Source organism: Mandrillus leucophaeus, unplaced genomic scaffold (genome assembly GCF_000951045.1).
Source record: "Mandrillus leucophaeus isolate KB7577 unplaced genomic scaffold, Mleu.le_1.0 Scaffold1195, whole genome shotgun sequence".
NCBI lineage: Eukaryota > Metazoa > Chordata > Mammalia > Primates > Cercopithecidae > Mandrillus > Mandrillus leucophaeus.
In genome coordinates this window covers 15,523-38,177 of record NW_012100265.1, presented here as the reverse complement: position 1 = coordinate 38,177, position 22,655 = coordinate 15,523, and the positions used below count along the sequence as shown (strand labels likewise).

The 22,655-nt window shown below is 46.7% G+C and overlaps 1 protein-coding gene across 1 annotated transcript; it reads right to left on the bottom strand.

Annotated features, from left to right (window-relative positions):
• Positions 1 to 1,468: 1,468 nt before the first annotated feature.
• On the bottom strand, positions 1,469 to 8,688 carry ITLN2 (intelectin 2). The gene is given in 9 exon segments (XM_011967313.1): positions 1,469 to 1,741; positions 3,040 to 3,143; positions 4,204 to 4,324; positions 4,712 to 4,870; positions 5,193 to 5,440; positions 6,757 to 6,868; positions 8,270 to 8,271; positions 8,476 to 8,539; positions 8,656 to 8,688. Coding segments are annotated over 9 exon segments (996 nt in total). The 3' UTR covers positions 1,469 to 1,588.
• Between the last annotated feature and the right edge of the window lie 13,967 nt (positions 8,689 to 22,655).

The window sequence follows — 22,655 nt, the reverse complement described above, 5'->3', positions numbered from 1 at the left end:
CTGGGAGCTGCAGACCGGAGCTGTTCCTATTCAGCCATCTTGGAACCCTTCTCAATATTTAGTATTTTAAATATTTAGTTTCTTGTTAGCTGGTCTTCAGTTGACTTGGTTCTCTATCTAGTTACAGCCATGCTGCATGTTGCAGTCATGCAGTCATCTATACATTATTTAAATGGGTTTAAATGTTAAATGTGTTACCCATGAATAATAAAATAGACCTTTATGAAAACTATAAAAACAAAATACACAAAAAAAGCCACTGGGTACATTTGTTTAAATCGTTTTTTTTGTTTGTTTGTTTGTTTTGTTTTTTTTAAGATGGAGTTTCACTATTTGTTGCTCTGCCTGGAGTGCAGTGGCACAATCTCAGCTCACTGCAACCTCCACCTCCCAGGTTCAAGCAATTCTCCTGTCTTAGCCTCCCCAGTAGCTGGGATTGCAGGTGCCTGCCACCCCACCCATCTAATTTTTTGTATTTTTAATAGAGATGGGGTTTCACCATGTTGGCCAGGCTGGTCTCGAACTCCTGACCTCAGGTGATCCACCCACCCTCAGCCTCCCAAAGTGCTGGGATTACAGGTGTGAGCCACCACACCTGGCCGTCTCTCCTTTTTAGTAAGCAGCTGGAGTCGGGATTCCAGATGTGGCCAGGCACATGCACCTCTGGGGAGACTACCCTGACTGCTAAAGCTGGAAGAATAAAAGAAATGGGTGGTTGTGCCTTCTATCTCCTGTTTATCTTCTTTAACATGTTTATATTGAAGGCTTTATTTAATTAGCTAATAAAGATGCATTAGGAAGAATTAACATGAAATATTTTCTATTGTCCTTAAATCCAGTTCAGGGATCTCCTAAAAACAGGAACATACTTGTGCTCTGGGACAGATGAGACTTGAAATTCCAAACCCAGAATGTCTTTCTCTTTTTCTTTCCTTTTTTTTTTTTTTTTTTTTTTTTGAGATAGAATTTGGCTCTGTCACCCAAGCTGGAGTGCAGTGGCGACATCTTGGCTCACTGCAACCTCTGCCCCACTGGCTCAAGCCATCCTTCCACCTCAGCCTCCTGAGGAGCTGGGACTACAGGCACACATTACTGCCTAGCTAATTTTTGTACTTCTTTTAAAGATGAGGTTTTGCCATGCTGGCCAGGCTGGTCTCAAACTCCTGACCTCAGGCAATCCACCAGCCTCGGCCTCCCAAAGTGCTGGGATTACAGGCACGAGCCACCATCCCTGGCCCAGAATGTCTTTTTATTTTCCAGCTTTTTATATCTTTTTGCTAATCTTCTCTGTATTGTTTCAATTTTAGTATATGTGTTGCTGAAGTGAACACTTATTTTTATTCAATGGGCTCTTCCTAGCCACTGTACAGGCCCAGAATATCCAAGGTGGAATTCACCAGAACCATAGGTATTCTTTTAAAAATTCCTCAATACATCAGCCAATTTATAAAAAGAATTCAAAGAAACATAGAGTTGCAGATTGATGTAATTTAGTCTCTTCTTCTCCTTGTTAGAATTCCGGTTTTTCTGTCTCCAAATAGCCGGGGTTGGAAGATGGGTTCTCACCCCGACACTGCAGAGCTGTCTCTCATCTATAGAACAAGAGTACAGCTGCCACCATTATCTCCTGACTGCAGCTCCTCCGAATGCGAGCTCCATATCCATTCCAGTCAAAGGCAGAGAAGTCCCCACACTGACAGGGCTTGCCCTGTGGGAAGAACCCTCCTCCACTGATGCAGTGCTGGGAAACAGAAAGAAGAGACACTGTGAGGGATCTGATTTGCTGCTGACACCAGTGAGCTCAAGACTGGTATCTAACTCCAGACCTCAAGTGATCCGCCTGCCTCGGCTTCCCAAAGTGCTAGGATTACAGGCGTGAGCTACCGCACCTGGCTATGCATGTATTTGAAAGAAGTAATGCATGCAGGGACATATGCAAACATGCACTAATGGACAGTCTAAGAGCCAGTGGAGAAGGTTGTCAAGGAAAAGGGCATAAAGACACCTACTTTAGTCCACCCCCAGTGCCCACGTGGTCAGCATCCTCTGAATTCTAATCTGCGTGTCCCTCCATGAGAGAATAGCCACCTCATCTTAGCTGGAAAATGAAAAAGCTGAAAGCTGAGGCAGGGAAGTGAAGATGGAACTGTGAGTTCAGACTGTCAGTTGGGGAGGAAAGGGGGCCCTAAGTGAATGCCCTTGTTCTTGATGGCTCTGATACTCTCTTCCTCCAGCCCCTAGGCACAGGATGTCCCTCAAATTCAATCTCCCACCACTACAGCTATGGTGCTGTCTTCTACAATAAAAATATAAAGCTTCTAAAAGTTAAGATTAATATTGGAGAATATTTTCATGACCTCAATGTAAGGAGGTTCATCTTAAAGAAAACATGAAAAGGACTAACCATAAATGAAAATTTTGGTAAACTGAATTCCATTAAAATAAATTATACTCGGCTAGGTGTGGTGGCTCCCACTTGTAATCCCAGTACTTTGGGAGGCCAAGGCAGGTGGATTACCTGAGGTTGGAAGTTTGAAACCAGACTGACCAACATGGAGAAACCTGTCTCTACTAAAAATACAAAAAAAATTAGCCAGTCGTGGTGCTGCATACCTACAATCCCAGCTACTCAGGAGGCTGAAGCAGGAGAAACACTTGAACCCAGGAGGCAGAGTTGCAGTGAGCAGAGATCGTGCCATTGCACTCCAGCCCAAGCAACAAGAGTGAAACTCCATCTCAAAGAAATAAATAAAATAAATAAGATTTTAAAAATAAATAAATTATACTCAACTTCTGGCATCTACTACTCCAAACTTTGTATCACTTCATTTTTATTAAAAATATGGACTCTTCAAACAAAAAAAAAGAAATAAAAAATAAATTATATTCATAAGACATCATCAAGAGAGTAATGAGAGTAAAGAGAATAATGAGAGTAAGCAAGTAACCACAGAGACACAGAATGATGGACCCCACACAAGTGCACACACGTGCATACCCATGCACACACATGGGCCATTGATCTCCCCAAAAACTCACATGCTCAGTGTTACAGCCAGTAACTCTTATCCCAGCACAAAGGGCTTTGGCTGCCCTCTCATTATTAAACACCCAGAACTGGACAAATCCTGCAACAAATTCCCCTGAAAAAGAAGAGGTGAAGAAAGAGCCAAGCATTCACAGGAGGAACCAGAAGCAGCATCCCATTGGCCAGTCCAGGAATTCCCTAAGCCAAAAGCCGAGGCTACAGCCAAACACCCCAGGTTGTAGGGGTGCAGCCCAGCACCTCTGTGGCCAGTGGCTTGTGCATGTCAGTCCTAAACTTGTCCGCAAGGGAACTTCTTTTCATCTGGGGCAAGAGGACAAAGGCTGGGGCTCACAAAAGGACCCTTGTCTGCCTACAGCTTATAGGAGAAGATAGACTCCACAGAAAGATTACTAAAAAGATCTGAGAAGGCCCAGCAGGAATAAGCAATGATCAGATGTGGCTGCCTGTTGCTGTTTACACACTTCTCATCCAATTACCATGGGTTAGTTTCCCTGGCCATCACCTGCTTTCATCGAAATATCAAAGGCAAACAGTGATGTCTTTCATTTTTTTCATCCACAACTTAACTTCTGTGGTCTTATTATACTGAAAACTGTCTTTTGTAAGATAATTAATAGTTATCCTTCATAACAAAAGTAAATCTCTCTCACCACTCTGCTAGTGGTTCTTTCCTGTGAACCTCAGTGTGCACCTTATCTTTTTTTTTTTTTTTTTTTTTTTTTTTTAGATGGGGTTTCACTCTTGTTGCACAGGCTGGAGTGCAGTAGTGTAATCTCAGCTCACCGCAACCTCCGCCTCCCGGGTTCAAGCAATTCTCCTGCCTCAGCCACCCAAGGAGCTGGGATTACAGGCGTGCACCACCATGCCCAGCTCATGTTTTGTATGCACCATTTCTTAACTATTATAAGAGGCCACGCAGGTGGTGATGAAGAAGCTGGGATTATGTCCTGTGAAATGAGATTAATAGCAATTCTAACTTCATAGTTTTCTCATGATAATTAAATGACACAAAATCATGTTAAGTTCCAAGACAAGAGTCTGGTGCATTTTCAGTGCTCAGTAAATACTAGTAATTATGAATTGTTCTTATTTGCCACCATTCTCCAAGAGTGCAAGAAAGTATTTATGACCAGACTTAGGGAGCAAGCACTCACGTTGACCATATGGTGAGTAACAAGATGCAGTCTTCTTAGCATCACCAAAGTCATAGACCACAGGTATGGCTGGGCCGTTGTCATTCCAACATTTCCGTCATCCGTATTTCACTGGCTATTTCTGCAGAGACCCAGAAGAGAGGTTTTGTGAGGACAGTAGAGATGCTGCCACAGTGCAGGGAGAGGAGGAGTTTCAAGTTAACTGCCATTAACCAAAACCAATCATAATAATAGTGCTTCCTTTTCCCCATAGCTGTGTCTCCCCAACAGCCCCAAACCCCTTGTCCCTGTCTCTTTCTCCCTATGCTCTCCTGTCCCACAGGCCTCTTCGTTGCCTGGCTTAGAGTTTCTGAGAGGCCAGACATGACCTCACAGTGAACCAAAGGAAGGAGAAACAGCCAAACACTCGGTAGTGATGTGGAACCACAGGACAGATCTGCCCCCTACCCTAGACACTTGGCTCTCTGTTCACCAAAGAAAGTGCCCCCCAGCCAGCAGCCCCGTGTACCTGGTAGAGGCCAAACAGATGATGTCCCAGTCTCTGGAAAAAGCCAGTGTTGGTGCGGTATCTCAGCAGGGTGCTGTTTCTCCAATGCTGCATGGGGGACTTGTTGGACACATGGCAGATGCCCAGGTCCTTGGCCTGGATGTTGTAGTGGCTGGGGTTCTGGAAAGCAACAGACACTGAGCCTGACTGGGCCAGGAGGCAGAAGGTCCACACATGCAGTCCCAAGTGGGCTGAAAGCTCTGGGATCCAGTAGGCAGATGGTTAGCCACGCTCAGACACCCTACTCCCAGCAGATGATCCCATCACCACTCACGGCCCTAACAGCCTTGTTGGGAGGAAGTTGTGATTCAAGGCATGTATTTCTCTCTTATTCTCCAGCCCTTCCCCACATCCCCACCTTCCAGCCCTCCCTACTGCAGGCTTGTGGCCAGCCACACTCCACTCCTCACCCTCACCCTAGTGGGTGGGAAGTGGCACCAACCTTGTAGTCATCGCTCGTGGCTGCCTCTGCAGACCCAAAGGTGTTGTAGTTGGCCCAGTTGCCGTCCCCCTCTGGGTAGTCTGCTTTGCTGCCCTGCTGACTGGACCAGCAATTGCCCACCGTGCACTTCCCATGCATGTCATTCTGGTGCACGCTGGCCACCAGGGTCCAGCCACCACCCCCAGAGGTCATGTCACAGAAGGTCTGGTAGACAACACCATTCTCGGTGCAGAGAAAATACAGGTCATCTGTAGACAGAACAAGCCCAGAGCCTCCCTGTCTGAGAGCTCAGGGTTCATCTCAGCCCCGTGAACAGAAAAGCCCTAGGAAGTCAAAAGTACACTCAGAAGACTGCAACACATACTTGCTGGAAGATGATGCTCCGCGCGTCCTGCGTTCTGGTCACCTATGAGCAGAGGCACTGACTGCCTTGGCTTCACACTATCTTTTCAAAGAGTTTGTAGAGCAAATAGCCTTAGAAGAGACAGAGATGGTATCTCCCTCTCGATAGTGCCACCCTGTGGCCAGGAGAGGCCAGAAATCAGCACACAACCACATCTGAGTTTATAGCTGGATGGGGCCTCTCTGCAGCTCAGAGCAAAGGTTGTGCCCATTTCATAAGATTCAGCTTCCCAAAGCGCAGAGTTCCCCTTCTGTTCCCAAGTTTGCAGGAGACTGGCTCCACTGTGGCATCCTGGTGACCTTGCACATTTGCACATAGGCCACATAGGGACAGCTGACCTAAGCCTTGGCAGAAAGCCTGTGGTCTTCCCAAAACATGGAAAGATGGGAAGCCTGTGAGGACCTGCAACGAGGTCACTTCTCACCCCGCTCCCTATCTTTCGTGGAGGCTATCATGACTGTGTCATCACCTCCTGGGTTCTGAAGAGGTATGGGGTTTTTTGCCTCACTTGCCCCCACCCCATAGGGTACACAGGCCATGAAACGGCTATGGCAGCATGGACTGGCTCCTCAGCCACTGCCCACGTTGCGTTGTCACCCGCCCTCTTTTCTGTGCTGTCTTGTGGGACAAGGGATGGGAAAAGCTGACACTTTTGCCAATCTTGAACTTGCTATCTCTGTGAGTAATAAACTCTCTGGCTCTAAAAAGGGCTCGTTGTTTCCTTGCCAGCCACATTTGTCAGCCAGCTTGACAAACCCACTACTTGGGCAGATGTCACCTGGCCCAGTACAAGAAAATGCTGATGCTCTGGCTGCTGCTATTTCTGTGATTAATAAAGTTCTTTGTCTCTGGCTCGGGAGTTTCAGGTTTTCTGCCAGCATCTATAAACCCCGGGCAAGTAGCGGCAAATCTTAGACTCATCACAGTTCTTGCCACCACTGTAAGCATAACCAGGAACACTGCATTCTCCCTGTGTTCAGAAGACTTTGTGACTGGAATGGGACACAAAAGCCTCAAAATTCCCACTAGAAACCTCCTTGCGTAGGAGCTGGGGGCAGAATAGGCTCCACGTGGATATGTCCCTCCTGATTTCCATGACTGGGCTCTGTTGAGCTAAAAAGTGGCTTTAAAGAGAGAATGGTGAGTTGGTTCATTACTCACCACCCGCACTATGGCAGCATTCCTTGACTTCTTTGCAGCTTCTAGGCAGGGAAGAAAAGGAGGAGGCACAGGTTTGGAACTCCCTCAAGAGCATCTCAAGAGAAGAGGCCCGCTGTTAGAAGATGTGAGAATGATTCTCATTAAAAGTCTGACCACTGAGGCCGTCTTTCCTGGCCAACCTCTGCCCCTGCATCACTCTGCTCTGAAGTCCCAGAAGGTCAGGGATTCGCTATGCTAAGACGGTCTAATCCAACAGCTGGTATAGGTTAAACACCTGGAATCTTCCACTTGACTAACTTTAATTAAATACCTACTGTGTGAATTACCTAGATGCCGGACAAAGACAATTTGGCACATTTCTTCAAGGGACTACATTCTACAGGGAAGGAGCACATGGAAAGGGGCCAATCGAGATGGGAGGGTCAAACCCACCTACAGGGGTGAGGCCTGGGAACTTGCTGGGGAAGGGACCAGCTGTAACTCAGAGCAGGCTGATTTTGATGGGAGAATGGGAGCTGGCTACAGGACAGGAAGAAAAGGGGAGAGTACACCCCAGGAAGAAAAGAAAACACATGAGATGGCCTGAAGCAATAGCAGAGCCCAGCCCAGCCCAGCCTGCTGAAAACTACAGGTCAGTGTCTTACTGCGGCTGGAACATATGTTGTAATACAAAGAGGTTTGGAAACCAAAGCTGAAAAATTAACAGAGGCCAGTGGAGGAAGGGCTGTGTATATTAGTCTAAAAGCCTAGAAATTATTCCAAAAACCTGGCAGAGTAGGAAAAAGTGTAAAATTACAGGACTCAGGCCAGGCGCGGTGGCTCATGCCTGTAATCGCAGCACTTTGGGAGGCCAAGGAGGGGGGATCACAAGATCAGGAGTTCAAGACCAGCCTGGCCAATATGGTGAAACCATATCTCTACTAAAAATACAAAAATTAGCTGGGTGTGGTGGTGCACACCTGTAATCCCAGCTACTGGGGAGGCTGAGACAGGAGAATCGCTTGAACCCAGGAGGAGGAGGTTGCAGTGAGCCGACATTGCACCACTGCACTCCAGCCTGGGTGACAGAGCAAGACTCCGTCTCAAAAAAAAAAATTACAGGACTCAAGTTAAAACCCAGACAACCCCTGATGACAGTGCCTCCTTGAGCAGACACTTAACATCTCTGATCCTTTTTCTTCATCTTTAAGATGTCATTAATAACTTCTTTATACTCATGGAGATCAAATGAGATGCATATGTAAATGATGGATTGAAATAAACAATAAACTCAGTGTCAATGAAAAAATATCACTAGTGTGCCTACTGGAAGAATAGAATTGTGAGGATGGCAACTAGAGGAGGGTGTACCCTGGGCACAGCACTGATCACCCAGCTCCCTCTGGAGATCCCAAGGCCAAGACTACAAGAGCAGCCGAGCAGGGACACAGTTTACTCTCTCACCTTATGAACCCCTCACAGTCACAGAAGCAGAGAATCAAGCCCAAGGACATACCCGAGCTAACATCCTGACTGCTTCAGACCAGACCCCAGGAGAGGCCAGAAATCAGCACCCAGTCCACACCTCAAGTTGGCTGCCTATCCTGGGTTCTGTGCCTCTCCAGGACTTCCCCCTTGGCCCTTGACTTCAGAGCCCTGCCCAGCTCTACTCCCTCCAGGGCCCTGCACAGCAGAGGGGAGCCCAGGGAACTGCAGCTCCTACTGTCAGGAGTGATTTACCTGCACTACACCCGCTGGTGGCCACAGAGAAGAATAACAGGAAGCAGAGTCTGGTCATTGTCCTCTAAGGAAAAACAAGACGCACAAGGTCACTGGTTGGCCCCTCCTTTGTCATCCTCTCATTCTTACTCCCTGACATTTCTGAGTCAGGAAACCTCACATGGAAAATGATGGACTTACGAGCATTCTAGAACCTCCTGGAATATCCCCCATGGCTGTCTAGCACTACAAATACCCCAGAGGCCACAGGCTCATTTCCCTGAAACTCTCAGTCTCTAACACTGAGACCAGACCTGAGCTGGCATCATTGCTCCCACACACATGGATCAAAAACACTTTTCTCACCAGCATAGACAGCTCCCTCCTTCCTTCCTCACAGATGCCAGGAGCTGAAAGTTCTCTTCCGGTGGACACTCAGAGCTCCCCTGCAGAGGATCCTGATGCGGGGTGAAGTGCTGGTCCCTTTATGTGGAGAGCTGTGGAGAGTCCAAAAGCCTGGCAGAGTGGCACCCAAGCCCTGCCCAGCCCAGCCCTGATCAGCCTAGACTGCTGGCCCCTCCCTCTGACTCCCTTCCCTCTGAGGGCACCTCAGCCTGGGCCCCTGGAAATGAGAAAGGTTGTGTGACTGGCTGGAGGAGCAGGGAGCTGTGTTCCTGGCCACACAAGTAACTGTCACCATCTGAGGAGGGGTGTCCTGCTTTGCCAGGGCAGGCCATACAATGTAGCAGTATGTAATCCAATTTGTGGATAGGTCACAATCCTCCCCTGCGTTCTCCCTCTCCCACCTCCTCCAGATGCCCTGGCTCCCTAGACACGGCTCTGTCAAGAAGTCATCCTTTTAGACTGAGGTGACACTTCATGAAAAATAAATTAATTAAGAATAATAATTGGCCGGACGCAGTGGCTCACGCCTATAATCATAGCGCTTTGGAAGGCTGAGGTGGGCAGGTTACCTGAGGTCAGGAGTTCAAGAGCAGCCAATATGATGCAACCCCATCTCTACTAAAAATACAAAAATTTAGCCAGATGCAGTGGCATGCACCTGTAATCCCAGCTACTCTGGAGGCTGAGACAGGAGAACTGTTTGAACCTGGGAGGTGGAGGTTGCAGTGAGCCAAGATCACGCCACTGCACTCCAGCCTAGGCAACAGAGCAACACTTCGTCTCAAAAATAATAATAATTATAATAATTTAAATAAATAAATAAATAGAGGAAAAGAAGACATCATCCTTCCAATCTTTCCTCCAATTTCTCTATGAAGCCTTCCCTGACACCTCCACCCCCAGACAAAGCTGATGGCTCCCTCCTTTGTCCCACTACTATACATTGTCCAAACACTAATTATTGCATGTATCCTGCTGTAATTTTATTGTTTTATTAACTCTGTTTAGAAACAATTTAAAATTTATTAAATGTTGCAAAAATAACAATGGTATAAAACCACACATATGCCCTTTACCTAGATTCAACTATTGTTAATATTTCACCCCATTTGCTTTATCATTCATGTTCTCTCTCTGTCTCTCTCTCTCTCTCTCTCTCTCTTCCCTCTCTCTCTCTCTCTCTCTATGTGGGTGTATGTGTATATATATATATATATGTGTGTGTGTGTGTATATATATATGTACACCCACACACACACAAAATTTTTTCTGAACCATTTGAGGGTAAGTTACATACATCATGGGCCTTTATTTTTAAATAGGTGTGTATGGGTTTTTTTGTTTTGTTTTGTTTTGTTTTTTGAGACGGAGTCTCGCTCAGTCACCCAGGCTGGAGTGCAGTGGCATGGTCTCAGCTCACTGCAACCTCTGCCTCCTGGGTTCAAGTGATTCTCCTGCCTCAGCCTCCCAAGTAACTGGGATTACAGGCGCCCGCCACTGCGCCCGGCTAATTTTTGTATTTTTAGTAGAGACAGGGTTTTGCCATCTTGGCCAGGCTGGTCTTGAACTCAAGACCTCGTGATCCACCCACCTCGGCCTCCCAAGTGCTGGGATTACAGGTGTGAACCACCGTGCCCAGCTAAGTATGTGTTTTCTAATAATAGGAATATGTACATGTCAACCACAGTACAATTGTCAACATCATATTATTAAAAACTCTTTTTTTGGACTGGGCGTGGTGGCGCATGCCTGTAATCCCAGCACTTTGGGAGGCCAAGGCCGGTGGATCATCTGAGGTCAAAAGTTCGAGACCAGCCTGACCAACATGGAGAAACCCCATCTCTACTGAAAATACAAAATTAATCGGACATGGTGGTGCATGCCTGTAATCCCAGCTACTCAGGAAGGCTGAGGCAGGAGAATTGCCTGAATCCAGGAGCCGGAGGTTGCAGTGAGCCGAGCTTGCACCATTGCACTCCAGCCTGGGCAACAAGAGTGAAACTCCGTCTCAAAAAAAAAAAAAAAACTCTTTTCTGTAGAAACGGGGTCTCCCCCTGTTGCCCAGGCTACTCCCGAACTCCTGACCTCAAAGGATCCTCCTGCCTCAGCCTGCCCAAGTGCTGGGATTATGGGTGTGAACCACTGAGCCAGCTTGTTAACTCTTTTTAATGTAACTGATACTTCCCTAGGGTACATCAACCCAGGGGTCATGGTGAGTTAGCATTAATGAGACAAAAATTTCTCTGGCTTTCATGCCCTCCCATTGTAAGGAGACTTCTGGTCCCCTTTTAAGTTCATAATCGCAAGGGGCGTCTTGTGTGTGCTAACAAACATTTCTCCATTCCACACATACTCCCAGCCCACCCCAACTCCTTTCAGTGCTGCCTACTGCTGAGACCACAGCTGACCACCAACCATATGATTTGGCATCCCTGCTCCTCTGATGCTGGACCTGGTGTCGGGACAAGTTGCTGGTGTTTAAGGCACTGTTTCCGCTCACTCCCAGGCCTCCGGCACATCTCCTTGCTATTCAAGGCATGGAAGTAATCCACTTCTTAGGGTGCTGGAAAAGGGAAATGCCTCACTGCTCCTATGATGGGCACCAGATTGGGACATGTCTCCAAGTGTCTCAGTGACCTCAGTGACACCGCTTTTTCAGTGTCTCTTGCAGTCTCTCTCTCTTGGACTTAGACAGAAATCTAAGGAGATGAGGATAGAGGACAAACCTGGAAGATATCATACTACTCTGATGGACCTTTGTCTCTGAATGCTAAGATACTATTATTGGAAAGATTTTGTAAGCTCCTTCTCATGAAACTTTTGATTTGAGTACTTATATAGGTATTTGCTTAATACCTGTCTTGTGGGGAAAAGAAAGAAAGATCAGACTGTTACTGTGCCTATATAGAAAGAAGTGGACATAAGAGACTCCATTTTGTTCTGTATTTGAGATGCTGTTAATCTGTGACCCTACACCCAACCTTGTCCTTGCAAGAGACATGTGCTGTGGTGACTCAAGGTTTAAAGGATTTTGGGCTGTGCAGGGTGTGCTTTGTTAAACAAGTGCCTGCAGGCAGCTTGCGGGTTAAAAGTCATCACCATTCTCTTAATCTCAAGTACCCAGGGATACGCACACTGCCAAATGTCGCAGGGTCCTCTGCCTGGGAACGCTAGATATTGTCCAAGGTTTCTCCCCATGTGATAGTCTGAAATATGGCCTCGTGGGAAGGGAAAGACCTGATCGTCCCCCAGCCTGACACCCATGAAGGGTCTGTGCTGAGGAGGACTGGTACAAGAGGAAAGAAGGCTCTTGGTGGTTGTTGGCAGTTGAGATAGAGAAAAGCATCTGTCTCCTGCCTGTCCCTGGGCAATGGAACATCTCGGTATAAAACCTGATTGTATGTTCTGTTTACTGAGAAAGGAGAAAAACACCTTAGGGTGAAAGGAGGGACTTGCTAGAGCAATGCTGCTCTTTATGCACTAAAAAGGTTTATGGAGATGTTTACATATGCATATCAAGGCACAGCACTTTTCCTTAAACTTATTCATGTCACAGAGATCTTTATTCATATGTCTTACTGCTAACTTTCTCCCTACAATGATCCTATTATCCTGCCACTTCCTTTTCTTTAAGATGGTAAAGATAATTATCAATAAATACTAAGGGAACTCAGAGACCGGTGCCGGTGTGGGTCCTCTGTATGCTAAGCGCCGGTCCCCTGGGCCCACTTTTTCTTTCTCTATACTTTGTCTTTGTGTCTCATTTCTTTTCTCAAGTCTCTTGTTCCACCTAACGAGAAACGCCCACAGGTGTGGAGGGGTAGGCCACCCCTTCACTGTCTCCTTCTTTATAAAGACAGAGTCTATGTCTGTGGTTGTCCACCAGATGTCCAGGCCTATGCACAATGCCTGGCACACAGTGGGCCTTCAATATGCATTAGTTGAATGAAAGACATTGACTCCAGGTGGTACTAAAAAACACACATGAACGCTTTCTCCAATCCAAAAAAATTTCTAGGAAAGAAAATGGCTATGCCATCTTTCCACCATCAAATATTCAATAAAAGTTAGAATGCATGCAACAGCTTGGTGTTTACCAATGCTTCAGAGGAAAAAAGGAAGAGATGTGGTATCCTGTTTGGGAAGGAACAACAGGGCAAAGGAAACCAGAGAAAAACAATGGCAGCCCCAATCAGATAGATGATAAGAAGTAGATGAGAGCCCAGGAACTGGCTGAAATGCAGAAGCACACAGCAGAAAAAGAGGTCTCCTTGGTACTCTTCAGTTGAATTGGGTAATTTTCTACAGTAGATTTTACCCGCAGTACCAGAACTACTGGGAATGGCAATGTAAACATAGCTGGAAGAAAGGGGACCTGAGGCTTACATTACATATTCATAAATGTTTATTATCCACTTAGTACCTTTCTTTGTAAATTCTGGATTTTTTTTTTTTTTTTTTTTTTTTTTTTTTTTTTTTAGACAAAGTCTCACTCTGCTGCCCAAGCTGGAACGCGGTGGCACGATCTTGACTCACTGCAACCTCCGCCTCCAGGTTCAAACGATTCTCCTGCCTCAGCCTCCTGAGTATCTAGGACTACAGGCACGTACAACCATGCCCAGCTAATTTTTGTATTTTTAGTAGAGACGGGGTTTCACTATGTTGGCCAGGCTGGTCTTGAACTCCTGACCTCATCATCCGCCTGCTTCAGTGTCCCAAAGAAACAAAAAAAAAATTAAAATGTTTTGACTGTGCCAGGCACGGTGGCTCACACCTGTAATCCCAACACTTTGGAAGGCCGAGGTGGGTGGATCACGAGATCAGGAGTTCAAGACCAACCTGGCCAAGATGATGAAACCCCGTCTTTATTAAAAATACAAAAAAATTAGCTAGGAGTGCTGGCAGGCATCTGTAATCTCAGCTACTCAGGAGGCTGAGGCAGAGAATTGCTTGAACCCGGGAGGTGGAGGTTGCAGTGAGCTGAGATCCTTCTCAAAAGAAAAAAAAATGTTTTGACTGGACTTCAAAAATTGTTTCAAAACTTTGTTGCAATTTTTAAAATATTTCCCAAAATTAAAATGTTTGGAAGACTGCCCAAACAATGTAAACAAATTCAATTGAAACATGCATTTAACTTTTATAATTTATATTTACGACTCAACAACAAAAAAGCAAACAACCCAATTAAAAATTTGGGCAAAGTAGGACTTACAGTATGATGTTGAAAAAAAAAAAGGACAAAGGACTTGGATAGACTTTTCTTCAAAGAAGATATACAAATGGCCAACAAGCACATGAAAAGATATTCAACACCACTCATCATTAGGGAAATGCAAATCAAATGCAAAACTACAGTGAAACACCAGTTCACAATCTTTAGGATGGTTATTACCACAGGGAGGGAGGGAGGTGAGCAGAAAACAAGAAATGTTGGTATGAATGGGCCGGGCACGATGACTTATGCCTGTAATCCCAGCACTTTAGCAGGCCGAAGTGGGTAGATCACTTGAGATCAGGAGATCGAGACCAGCCTGGACAACATGGTGAAACCCTGTCTCTACTAAAAAAGTACAAAAATGTGCTGGGCATGGTGGTGTGCACCTGTAATCTCAGCTACTTGGAGGCTGAGGCAGAAGAATCGCTTGAACCCAGGAGGCAGAGGTTGCAGTGAGCCAAGATCACACCATTGCACTCTAGCCTGGGCGACAAAAGCAAAACTTGATCTCAAAAAAAAAAAGAAAGAAAGAAAGAAAAAAAAAAAAGAAATGTTGATATGAAGGTAGAGAAATTGGAACCCTTATGAATTGCTAGTGGGAATGTAAAATGGTGCAACCTCTGCAGAAAACAATATGGCAGGTCCTCAAAAAAGTAAACAGAATTTGGTTGGGCACAATGGCCCATGCCCATAATCCCAGCTCTTTGAGAGGCCAATGCAAGAGAATCGTTTGAGGTCAGGAGTTGGAGTCCAGCCTGGGAAATGTAGCGAGACCCCTATTACTATTTTAAAACATTTTTTTAAGAAAAAAGTTAGCCAGGTGTGGTGGCATATGCCTATAGTCCTACCTACTCAGGAGCCTGAGGGTAGAAGGATCACCTGAGCCCAGAAACTCAAGGTTACAGTGAGCCCTGATGGTGCCACTGCACTCCACGTTGCGCACAGAACAAAACCCTGTCCCAAAAGTAAAAACAATAATAATAAACAGAATTACCACATGATCCAGCAATCCTACTTCTGGGTATATACTAAAAGAATTGAAAGCAAAGGCTTTCAATTTTACAGATATTTGTACACCCATGTTCATAGCAGCATTTTCCACAATAGCTAAAAAGTGTAAACAACCCAAATGTTCAACAACAGATGAATGGATAAACAAAACATGGTATTAGGAGTCTCTCTGAACATATTCTGGTTCTGGAGTCTGCTCGATTCACAAATTGCAGAAAATAAAAATAAAAATAAAAATAAATATATATTTTTTAAAGAGTTGGGGTTTCGCCATGTTGCCCAGGCCGGCCTCAAACTCCTGAGCTCAAGCGATCTGCCAGCCTTGGGCTCCCAAAATGCTGGGATTACAGGCATATGCCAATATGCCCAACCAAAAACAAATTTCTTTAAATGTGGCATGTACAGCCAATGAAGGAAGGAAACTCTGACAGATGGTACAACATGAATGAACCTTGAAGATTATGCTAAGTGCAATAAGTCATAAACAAAAAGATAAATACTGAATGATTCCACTTATAGGAGGTACCGATAAAAGTCAAATACACAAAGACAAAAAGTAGAATAGTGATTACCAGTGGCTGGAATTGGGACGCAGGAATGGGGAGGTGTTGTGTTTTTCTTTAATTTCAATGGCTTTAGAGGTACAAGTGGTTTTTCATTACATGGATGCATTGCACAGCGGTCAAGTCTGGGATTTTAATGTACCCATCACCTGAGTAGTGTACATTGTACCCAACAGGTGGTTTTTCATCCCTCACCCCCCTCTCACTCTCTACCCTTCTGAGTCTCCAATGTCCATTATACCCGCCTGTATGCCTTTGTGTAGCCATGGCTTGGCTCCCACTCATAAGTGAGAACATGCACTATTTGGTTTTCAATTCCTGAGTTACGTCACTTAGAATAATGGCATCTAGTCCCCTCCAAGTTGCTGCAAAAGACATTGTTTTATTCTATTTTATGGCTGAGTACTATTCCACAGTGTATGTGTATATATGTTATATACACATACCATATTTTCTTCCTTTTGTTTTTTTCCTTGAGACAGAGTTTTGCTCTTGTCACCCAGGCTGGAGTGCAGTGGCATGATCTTGGCTCACTCCAACCTCTGCCTCCCAGATTCAAGCAATTCTCCTGCCTCAGCCTCCTGAGTAGCTGGGACTACAGGCGCCCACCACCATACCTGGCTAATTTTTGTATTTTTGGTAGAGACAGGGTTTCACCATGTTGGCCAGGCTGGTCTCGAACTCCTGACCTCAGGTGATCCACCCGCCTCAGTCTCCCAAAGTGCTGGGATTACAGGCATGAGCCGCTGCACCCGGTTCATATACCATATTTTCTTTATCCATTCATCAGTTGACGGGCACTTAGGTTAATTCCATGTCTTTACAGTTGTGAATTGTGCAATAAGCATACACGTGCAGGTGTCTTTTTGATAGAATGACTTCTTTTCCTTTGGGTAGATACCTAGTAGTGGGACTGTTGGAGAAATAGGAAGTTATTGATTAAGGGTATAGTATGATTGGAGGTAACATATACCCAGTTTTTCAAAAAATAGGTATAGTATGAGATGATGAAAAGCTCTGGAGATAAATACTGGTAATCATTGTTCAAAATGTAAATGTACTTAAGGCCATAGAACTCTATACTTTTTTTTTTTCTTTTAAGACAGAGTCTCAGTCTGTCACCCAGGTTGGAGTGCACTGGTGTGATCTTGGCTCACTGCAACCTCTGCCTCCCAGATTTAAGTGCTAGAACTCTACACTTAAGGCACTTAAGACAGTGGCTGATGTCTGTAATCCCAGTACTTTGGGAGGCTGAGGCAGGTGGATCACTCAAAGCCAGGAGTTCAAGAACAGCCTGGCCAACATGGCAAGACCCCTGTCTGTACTAAAAATACAAAAATTAGCCAGGGGTGGTGGTGCATGCCTGTAATCCCAGCTACTTGGAAGGTTGAGGCACAAGAATCTTGTGAGGAGGCACAAGAACCTGGGAGGCAGAGGTTGCACCACACTGAGATCATGCCACTGCACTCCAGCCTGGGTGACAGAGTGAGATTCCATCTCCAAAAAAAAAAGAATAGTACTGACCACCAGTTCAAGTTATGAGTCGGAAGGCTCAGGTTCAAATCCTGTTGGTTCTGCTTCCTACGTATCACTTAAAGTCTTAAACCTTCCCCTCTAGGCTGGGCTCAGTGGCTCACGCCTGTAATCCCAGCTCTTTGGGAGGCCGAGGTGGGCGGACCACTTGAGGTCAAGAGATTGAGACCATCCTGGCCAACATGGTGAAACCCTGCCTCTATTAAAAATATAAAAAATTAGCTGGGCATGGTGGTGCGTGCCTGTAGTCCCAGCTACTGGACTAGCTAGTTTGAATAATTTCATCAGGCTCTGGGGCACAGGGGCTGTCCCTCGTTGTCAGGTATCTGGCACTGGATGATTAGGGCAGATGTGTAGCAAGGCAGAATATGAGCCCAGTAGAGGAGGTGGTTGTATGGGCTCTGGATTGGTCATTTTGCATATGAAAGGCACGCTCACAGGCAAGTTGTTTGCTATCTCTAAGAATCAGCCAAACTTAGGAGAGATAGTCTGTCCAGGGTCAGCAAGGTTTAAGGTGAAGATGTCAAAGTATCAGAAAATAAAAGGAATGGCTAATACAGCCTTACCCCCATAGACTGAGATAGGTACACCCTAAATACATTTCTATCACCAGATTTATTAAACTCCATTGTAATAATTGTTTTGTTGGTCTTTTGCCTGTTGGACTTAATTCTGCTGGATAGGGATTTTGTCTCCTTCATCTTTGTGCCCTCAGCTCAGAGTACAGTGCCTAGTCCAGAGCTTCTGAGCTCATGTATCATGGCACCCTGGTACGGCATAAACAGGTTACAGGTGTCCCAGGAAATGTCGATGATTGTAAATTTTTTATAGTGATACAGAATCTAAAATTGTGTTTTCATAGGCATTTAGATTTTTACTCCAGTTAAAATTATATTTAAACATTATTTGTGTGGCGCTCTCTGTGTACTTCTTAAATTCAGTTCTTATTATCTTGGCAAAAGACTTTGGGCTTAACACCCACCATCAAAGAGTGTTCTCTATGGGCTACACCAAAGAGCATGTCCCCTGGAAATAGCAGGCTAAGAGTATCCTTCTGTGTGCCCCATGATGCAAAACTTGGGAGTTCTAGTCTAGCAGGATTAAAACAAGGGATGTTAATTAAATCAAATAAGATTGCATAAATGAATTGATGAATGTAATCAAAGTACTTGTTTTGCATCTTAGACACTGCAGAACACTAGCCTCTCCAACCCTTGACTTTCAAGCTACAAAGAGAGAATACTTGTAAGGGTAAACTGAGGCTGGAGCCGAACCAGGAACAAAGATGTATGTAAGTCTGAAGGTGTGTTCAAAGAGGAAGGGAAGTCTCGAACAAAGGGCCTGCTCGAACAAAGGGCCTGTTACGCCGAGTGGCACCGCCATGTCGGGTCTAGATCCCTGCCTAACATTCCGACCTCTTTCTAATAAGAAAAAAGGGGCAACATATTCATCTGGCTGCTTCCTGCTGTTATGGGTCATCATGGGGTTTTTCAGAGGTCGGAACTTGGGTGTAGGGGTGGAGCAGCATCTGATTGAAAGTGACCCGGGAGACTTATTTTATGAGGTTCTGGATGAAGCAGAGGATACAGGGAGCTATGAGCAGTAAGAAGCCAATGATTAGTAAGGGGCTTAGGAAGGGTAGGACCCAGCCAACCATGGACGACTGCCACCACCCGAGTGGGGACTCTAATCCTGAGGTTTTTTTGTAGAGTCCTTCTCGGACTGTTTCTAGAGTGAGGTGGTTGGTTTCTACTAGTCCTGACTCATTGATGTAGTAGCAGCATTCTTCATTAAGGAACATACAGGTCCCGCCTTTGTCAGCCGTAAGGAGGTCAAGTGCTCTGCGATTCTGGGCTGCCACCTGGCCCACTGAGGTGATCTGTCGTTGGAGGGAAGCCAGGGATTCTGCCAAAGCTTCGATTGCTACCTATAATCGGGCTGAAAGGTCTTGAGAGGATCTGACAGAATGAGTTAAGGCTCCAGTTCCAAGGCCAGAGGCCACGAGGGATGCCGCTAAGGAGACTCCAATCATTAGTGGAAGGAATACTGCTCTTGACTTGCGGGGGCGGGCAAGGGGCAGAAGAGAGGATAGCTCGGCTTCACTGTACAGGGTGAGGCTGGGGACTAGGGAGATGGAAACGCATAGGGTAGTGTTGGAAGCCTTGAGAGTTTTTGACAGGGTGGAGTTGCACCAAAAATACCCGCCTGGGGGGCCAGTGAGATTTGGAGGTGCTGATCCTGTCCGATTGCACCAGGAAGCATTAGGGGTGGAGTAGCAAAAGGGGAGTCGTTGTCTAAGTGGGTCTTGGAACAAAGGAACTTCCCCCAGGGTTTGGCCGGGATGGGGAAAGGAGGGGGTTAGGTTAGAGGAGTTAAAAGGGCTAGGTAAAGGTACCGCAACCAGTGGGGGCTTATTTAATGCTGCACACAAGAAACAACGGGAGATGTTGTGCACTCCAACCATATGTACTACCTGGGCCCCTTCTCGGACTAGGGTTAGCCAAGAAAAAGGGTTACCGCTGCCCTGAGGCTTGTTGTCTGAGTTGGCTGTGTTGTCTGGGTTGGCTAGAGCTGAGATGACTTTTTCTTGTTGTTTGAGGTCGGAGGCCAGGCTGAGGAGGCTGCTTGTGACCCTGACGTAGGCTCTATAAATCTTGCGCCAGGCTACAGGATAAGATTCATAGCCGTGCCGGTAAAGGCGAGCCTCTACACCTGATGCCCACCGAGGGTCCCACGGGTCAGGAATGGTAAGGAAGAATGTAGGCACTTCTCCTCCTCCGTATGATCTGACTAACCGGACTGTTGATGCCGGTTGCTGCCACTTGGTGTATGACATGTCAAGGTAAGTAAAATGCATGTTACAATAATGATATGGACACCCGCCCGTTGGTTTCTACCCAGTAATTGAAACAGTCATATTCTACCTGATCATAGAGAAAGCGTATGACCGGGTTCCACCAGTCGGGGCAACTGTTAAAGACGGAGAAGTTAAAGGTAACCTGACTCTGGCACCCTTGGGGCCGGCAGTCAACTGTGGCTAAGATGTGGGAACTTATGTGATTGTGTTGGGTCCAGGTCTCTGACAGATAGAATCTCCAGCGGAATGGGTTGATGGGGGGAGTTTGGGTAGGAGTCTTACCTATTCTCAGGAGTACTGGATAGCTGAGGAAGGTTAGGCAGAGGGTCGTTACCGGCACGCGTAAGTCATAGTTTAGTAGGGGCAACAGCCTGAGCTGTCCACCTGGAATCATGCTGGGTGGGTGCTTTTTTCAGTTGGGACAGATGATACCAGGAGGGAAGGCGGAGGAGCTTGGCAGCAGTGGGCGTGGTAAGGATTACGGTGTATGGTCCTTCCCACCAGGGAGATAAGGCTCGGGGCTGCAGCTGCTTGACCAGTACCAGGTCTCCTGATGCTACAACGGTGAGATTTTTAGGGTTTGGGGAAGCGGGTGTGGGGAGACACCGGTCCGCGTGTTTTCTTAGAAGCTCGCGTAGGAGGGTTAAGTAAGGGAGGTAGGAGCCTAAGGGAGGGGAGAGGGCTGGTGGCTCCTGGAAGAGGAACGGGCATCCGTACAGTAGCTCAAAAGGGCTGAGCCCTGTGGGGGCCGGAGGAGCTGCCCTGAGACCAGCAAGAGCCAAGGGAAGGAGAGTTATCCACGAGAGGTGGGTTTCTAGAGTGAGCTTGGTTAGATGCAGTTTAAGGAGGCCGTTTGCCCGTTCTACCTTACCAGACGACTGCAGATGGTAGGGAATGTGGCGCTTCCAGGTAATCTGGAGTGCGGCTGCCACCTGCTGGGTGAGTTTGGAAATGAAAGCCGAACCATTGGATGGTTCGGGGGAGACTGAACCTGGGGATGATGTGCTCTAGGAGAATAGTTACCACGACTTCCGCAGTCTCTCGAGTGGTGGGGAAGGCCTCAATCCATCCTGAGAAGGTGTCAACTAAGACCAGCAGGTAGCGAAATTTTTTATGTCGGGGCATGTGAGTAAAATCAAGTTGCCAATCTTCTCCTGGCTGGTGGCCTCTTAGCTGATGAGTAGGCCCTGGGTGTCTGAGCCTACCTTGGGGGTTAGTGGTCGAACAGGTGGCACATTGTTGATGTACTTTCTTACTTTGGGCCTGCAGTGAGGGAAGGTGAAAGATGGGTTCTAGGAAGTTATACATAGCCTTGGGTCCTATGTGGAGAGAGCGGTGTATGTCGGTCAGTATATGTACCTGTCTCTTATACACATCTAGATGTGTATAAGAGACAGCTGTGTGAGTAGTATGCCTAGGTAGGTGACAGAAGGGGTGCAAAGTTGAGCCTTGGCCGGGGTAACCCAATAACCTCAGTCACCTAGAAAATTTAAAAGTGTAGCAGTGTCTGCAAGGGAGCACTCCCAGGAAGGACTACATAGTAATAGATCATCTACGTATTGCAGAAGGGTGCTATGGGTTAGGGGGCAGAGGAAGATGTCCCATGCCAGTGCCTGTCCGAAAAAATGGGGGCTATCTTGGAACCCTTGAGGCAAGACAGTCCAGGTCAGCTGGGAGGAAATATGAGTGTCTGGGTCTTCCCATGTGAAGGCAAACAGAAAGTGGCAGTCTGGGTATAGAGGGATGGTAAAGAAGGCATCTTTCAGGTCAAGGACAGTGAAATGAGTGGTGTCAGGGGGAATGTGTGAGAGGAGTGTATATGGATTTGGAACAACTGGAAAGGTAGGGACTACTGCCTCATTGATGAGGCGTAGGTCCTGCAAGAGGCGATAGGCCCCAGAGCTTTTCCATACAGGCAGGATAGGAGTATTGCATGGTGAGTTGGTGAGAACTAGAATATGCTGTTGGAGCAGGCGTGTAATGATAGGTTTTAATCCCTGTCAATGTTCAAGGGAGATAGGGAACTGGGGTCTAGAGAGAAAGTTGGAAGGGCCTTTTAGCCGGATGCAGACCGGAGTATGGTGCTGGGCAATGATTGGGGTGGAGGTGTCCCACACTTTAGGGTTAATGGGGACTGGAAACGGGAGTGGGGGGTCAGCCTGGTGAGGTTTGTCAGGTGAGAGGAGGGGGAAGAGGAATGTGAGGTGTGGGGAGGGGTTGGGTCGGAAGTGAACTGAGACCTCTAGCTTGGAGAGGAGGTCTCATCCTAACAAGGGGACTGGGCATGAAGGAATGATAAGAAATGAGTGCGAGAAGAGGGAGCCATCTAGGCGGCAAGACAGAGGAGGACTCTGGCGGTAGGTGGAGGGAGTGCTGTCAATTCCCATGACTGTGACAGCGGAGGGGTGGCTGACGCCACGGAAGGAAGGCAAACAGAGTAGGTAGCCCTCGTGTCCATAAGGAAGGATATGGACTTACCCGCTACCTGGAGCATGACCCTGGGCTCGGCGAGAGTGAGAGGGGACCCCGAGTCTGGGCCTCTTCAATCTTCGTCAGTGTCGAGGAGCTGGAAGGTGCCTCCAATACCTGGAGGAGGGTCGTCATGTGGAGGCACAGC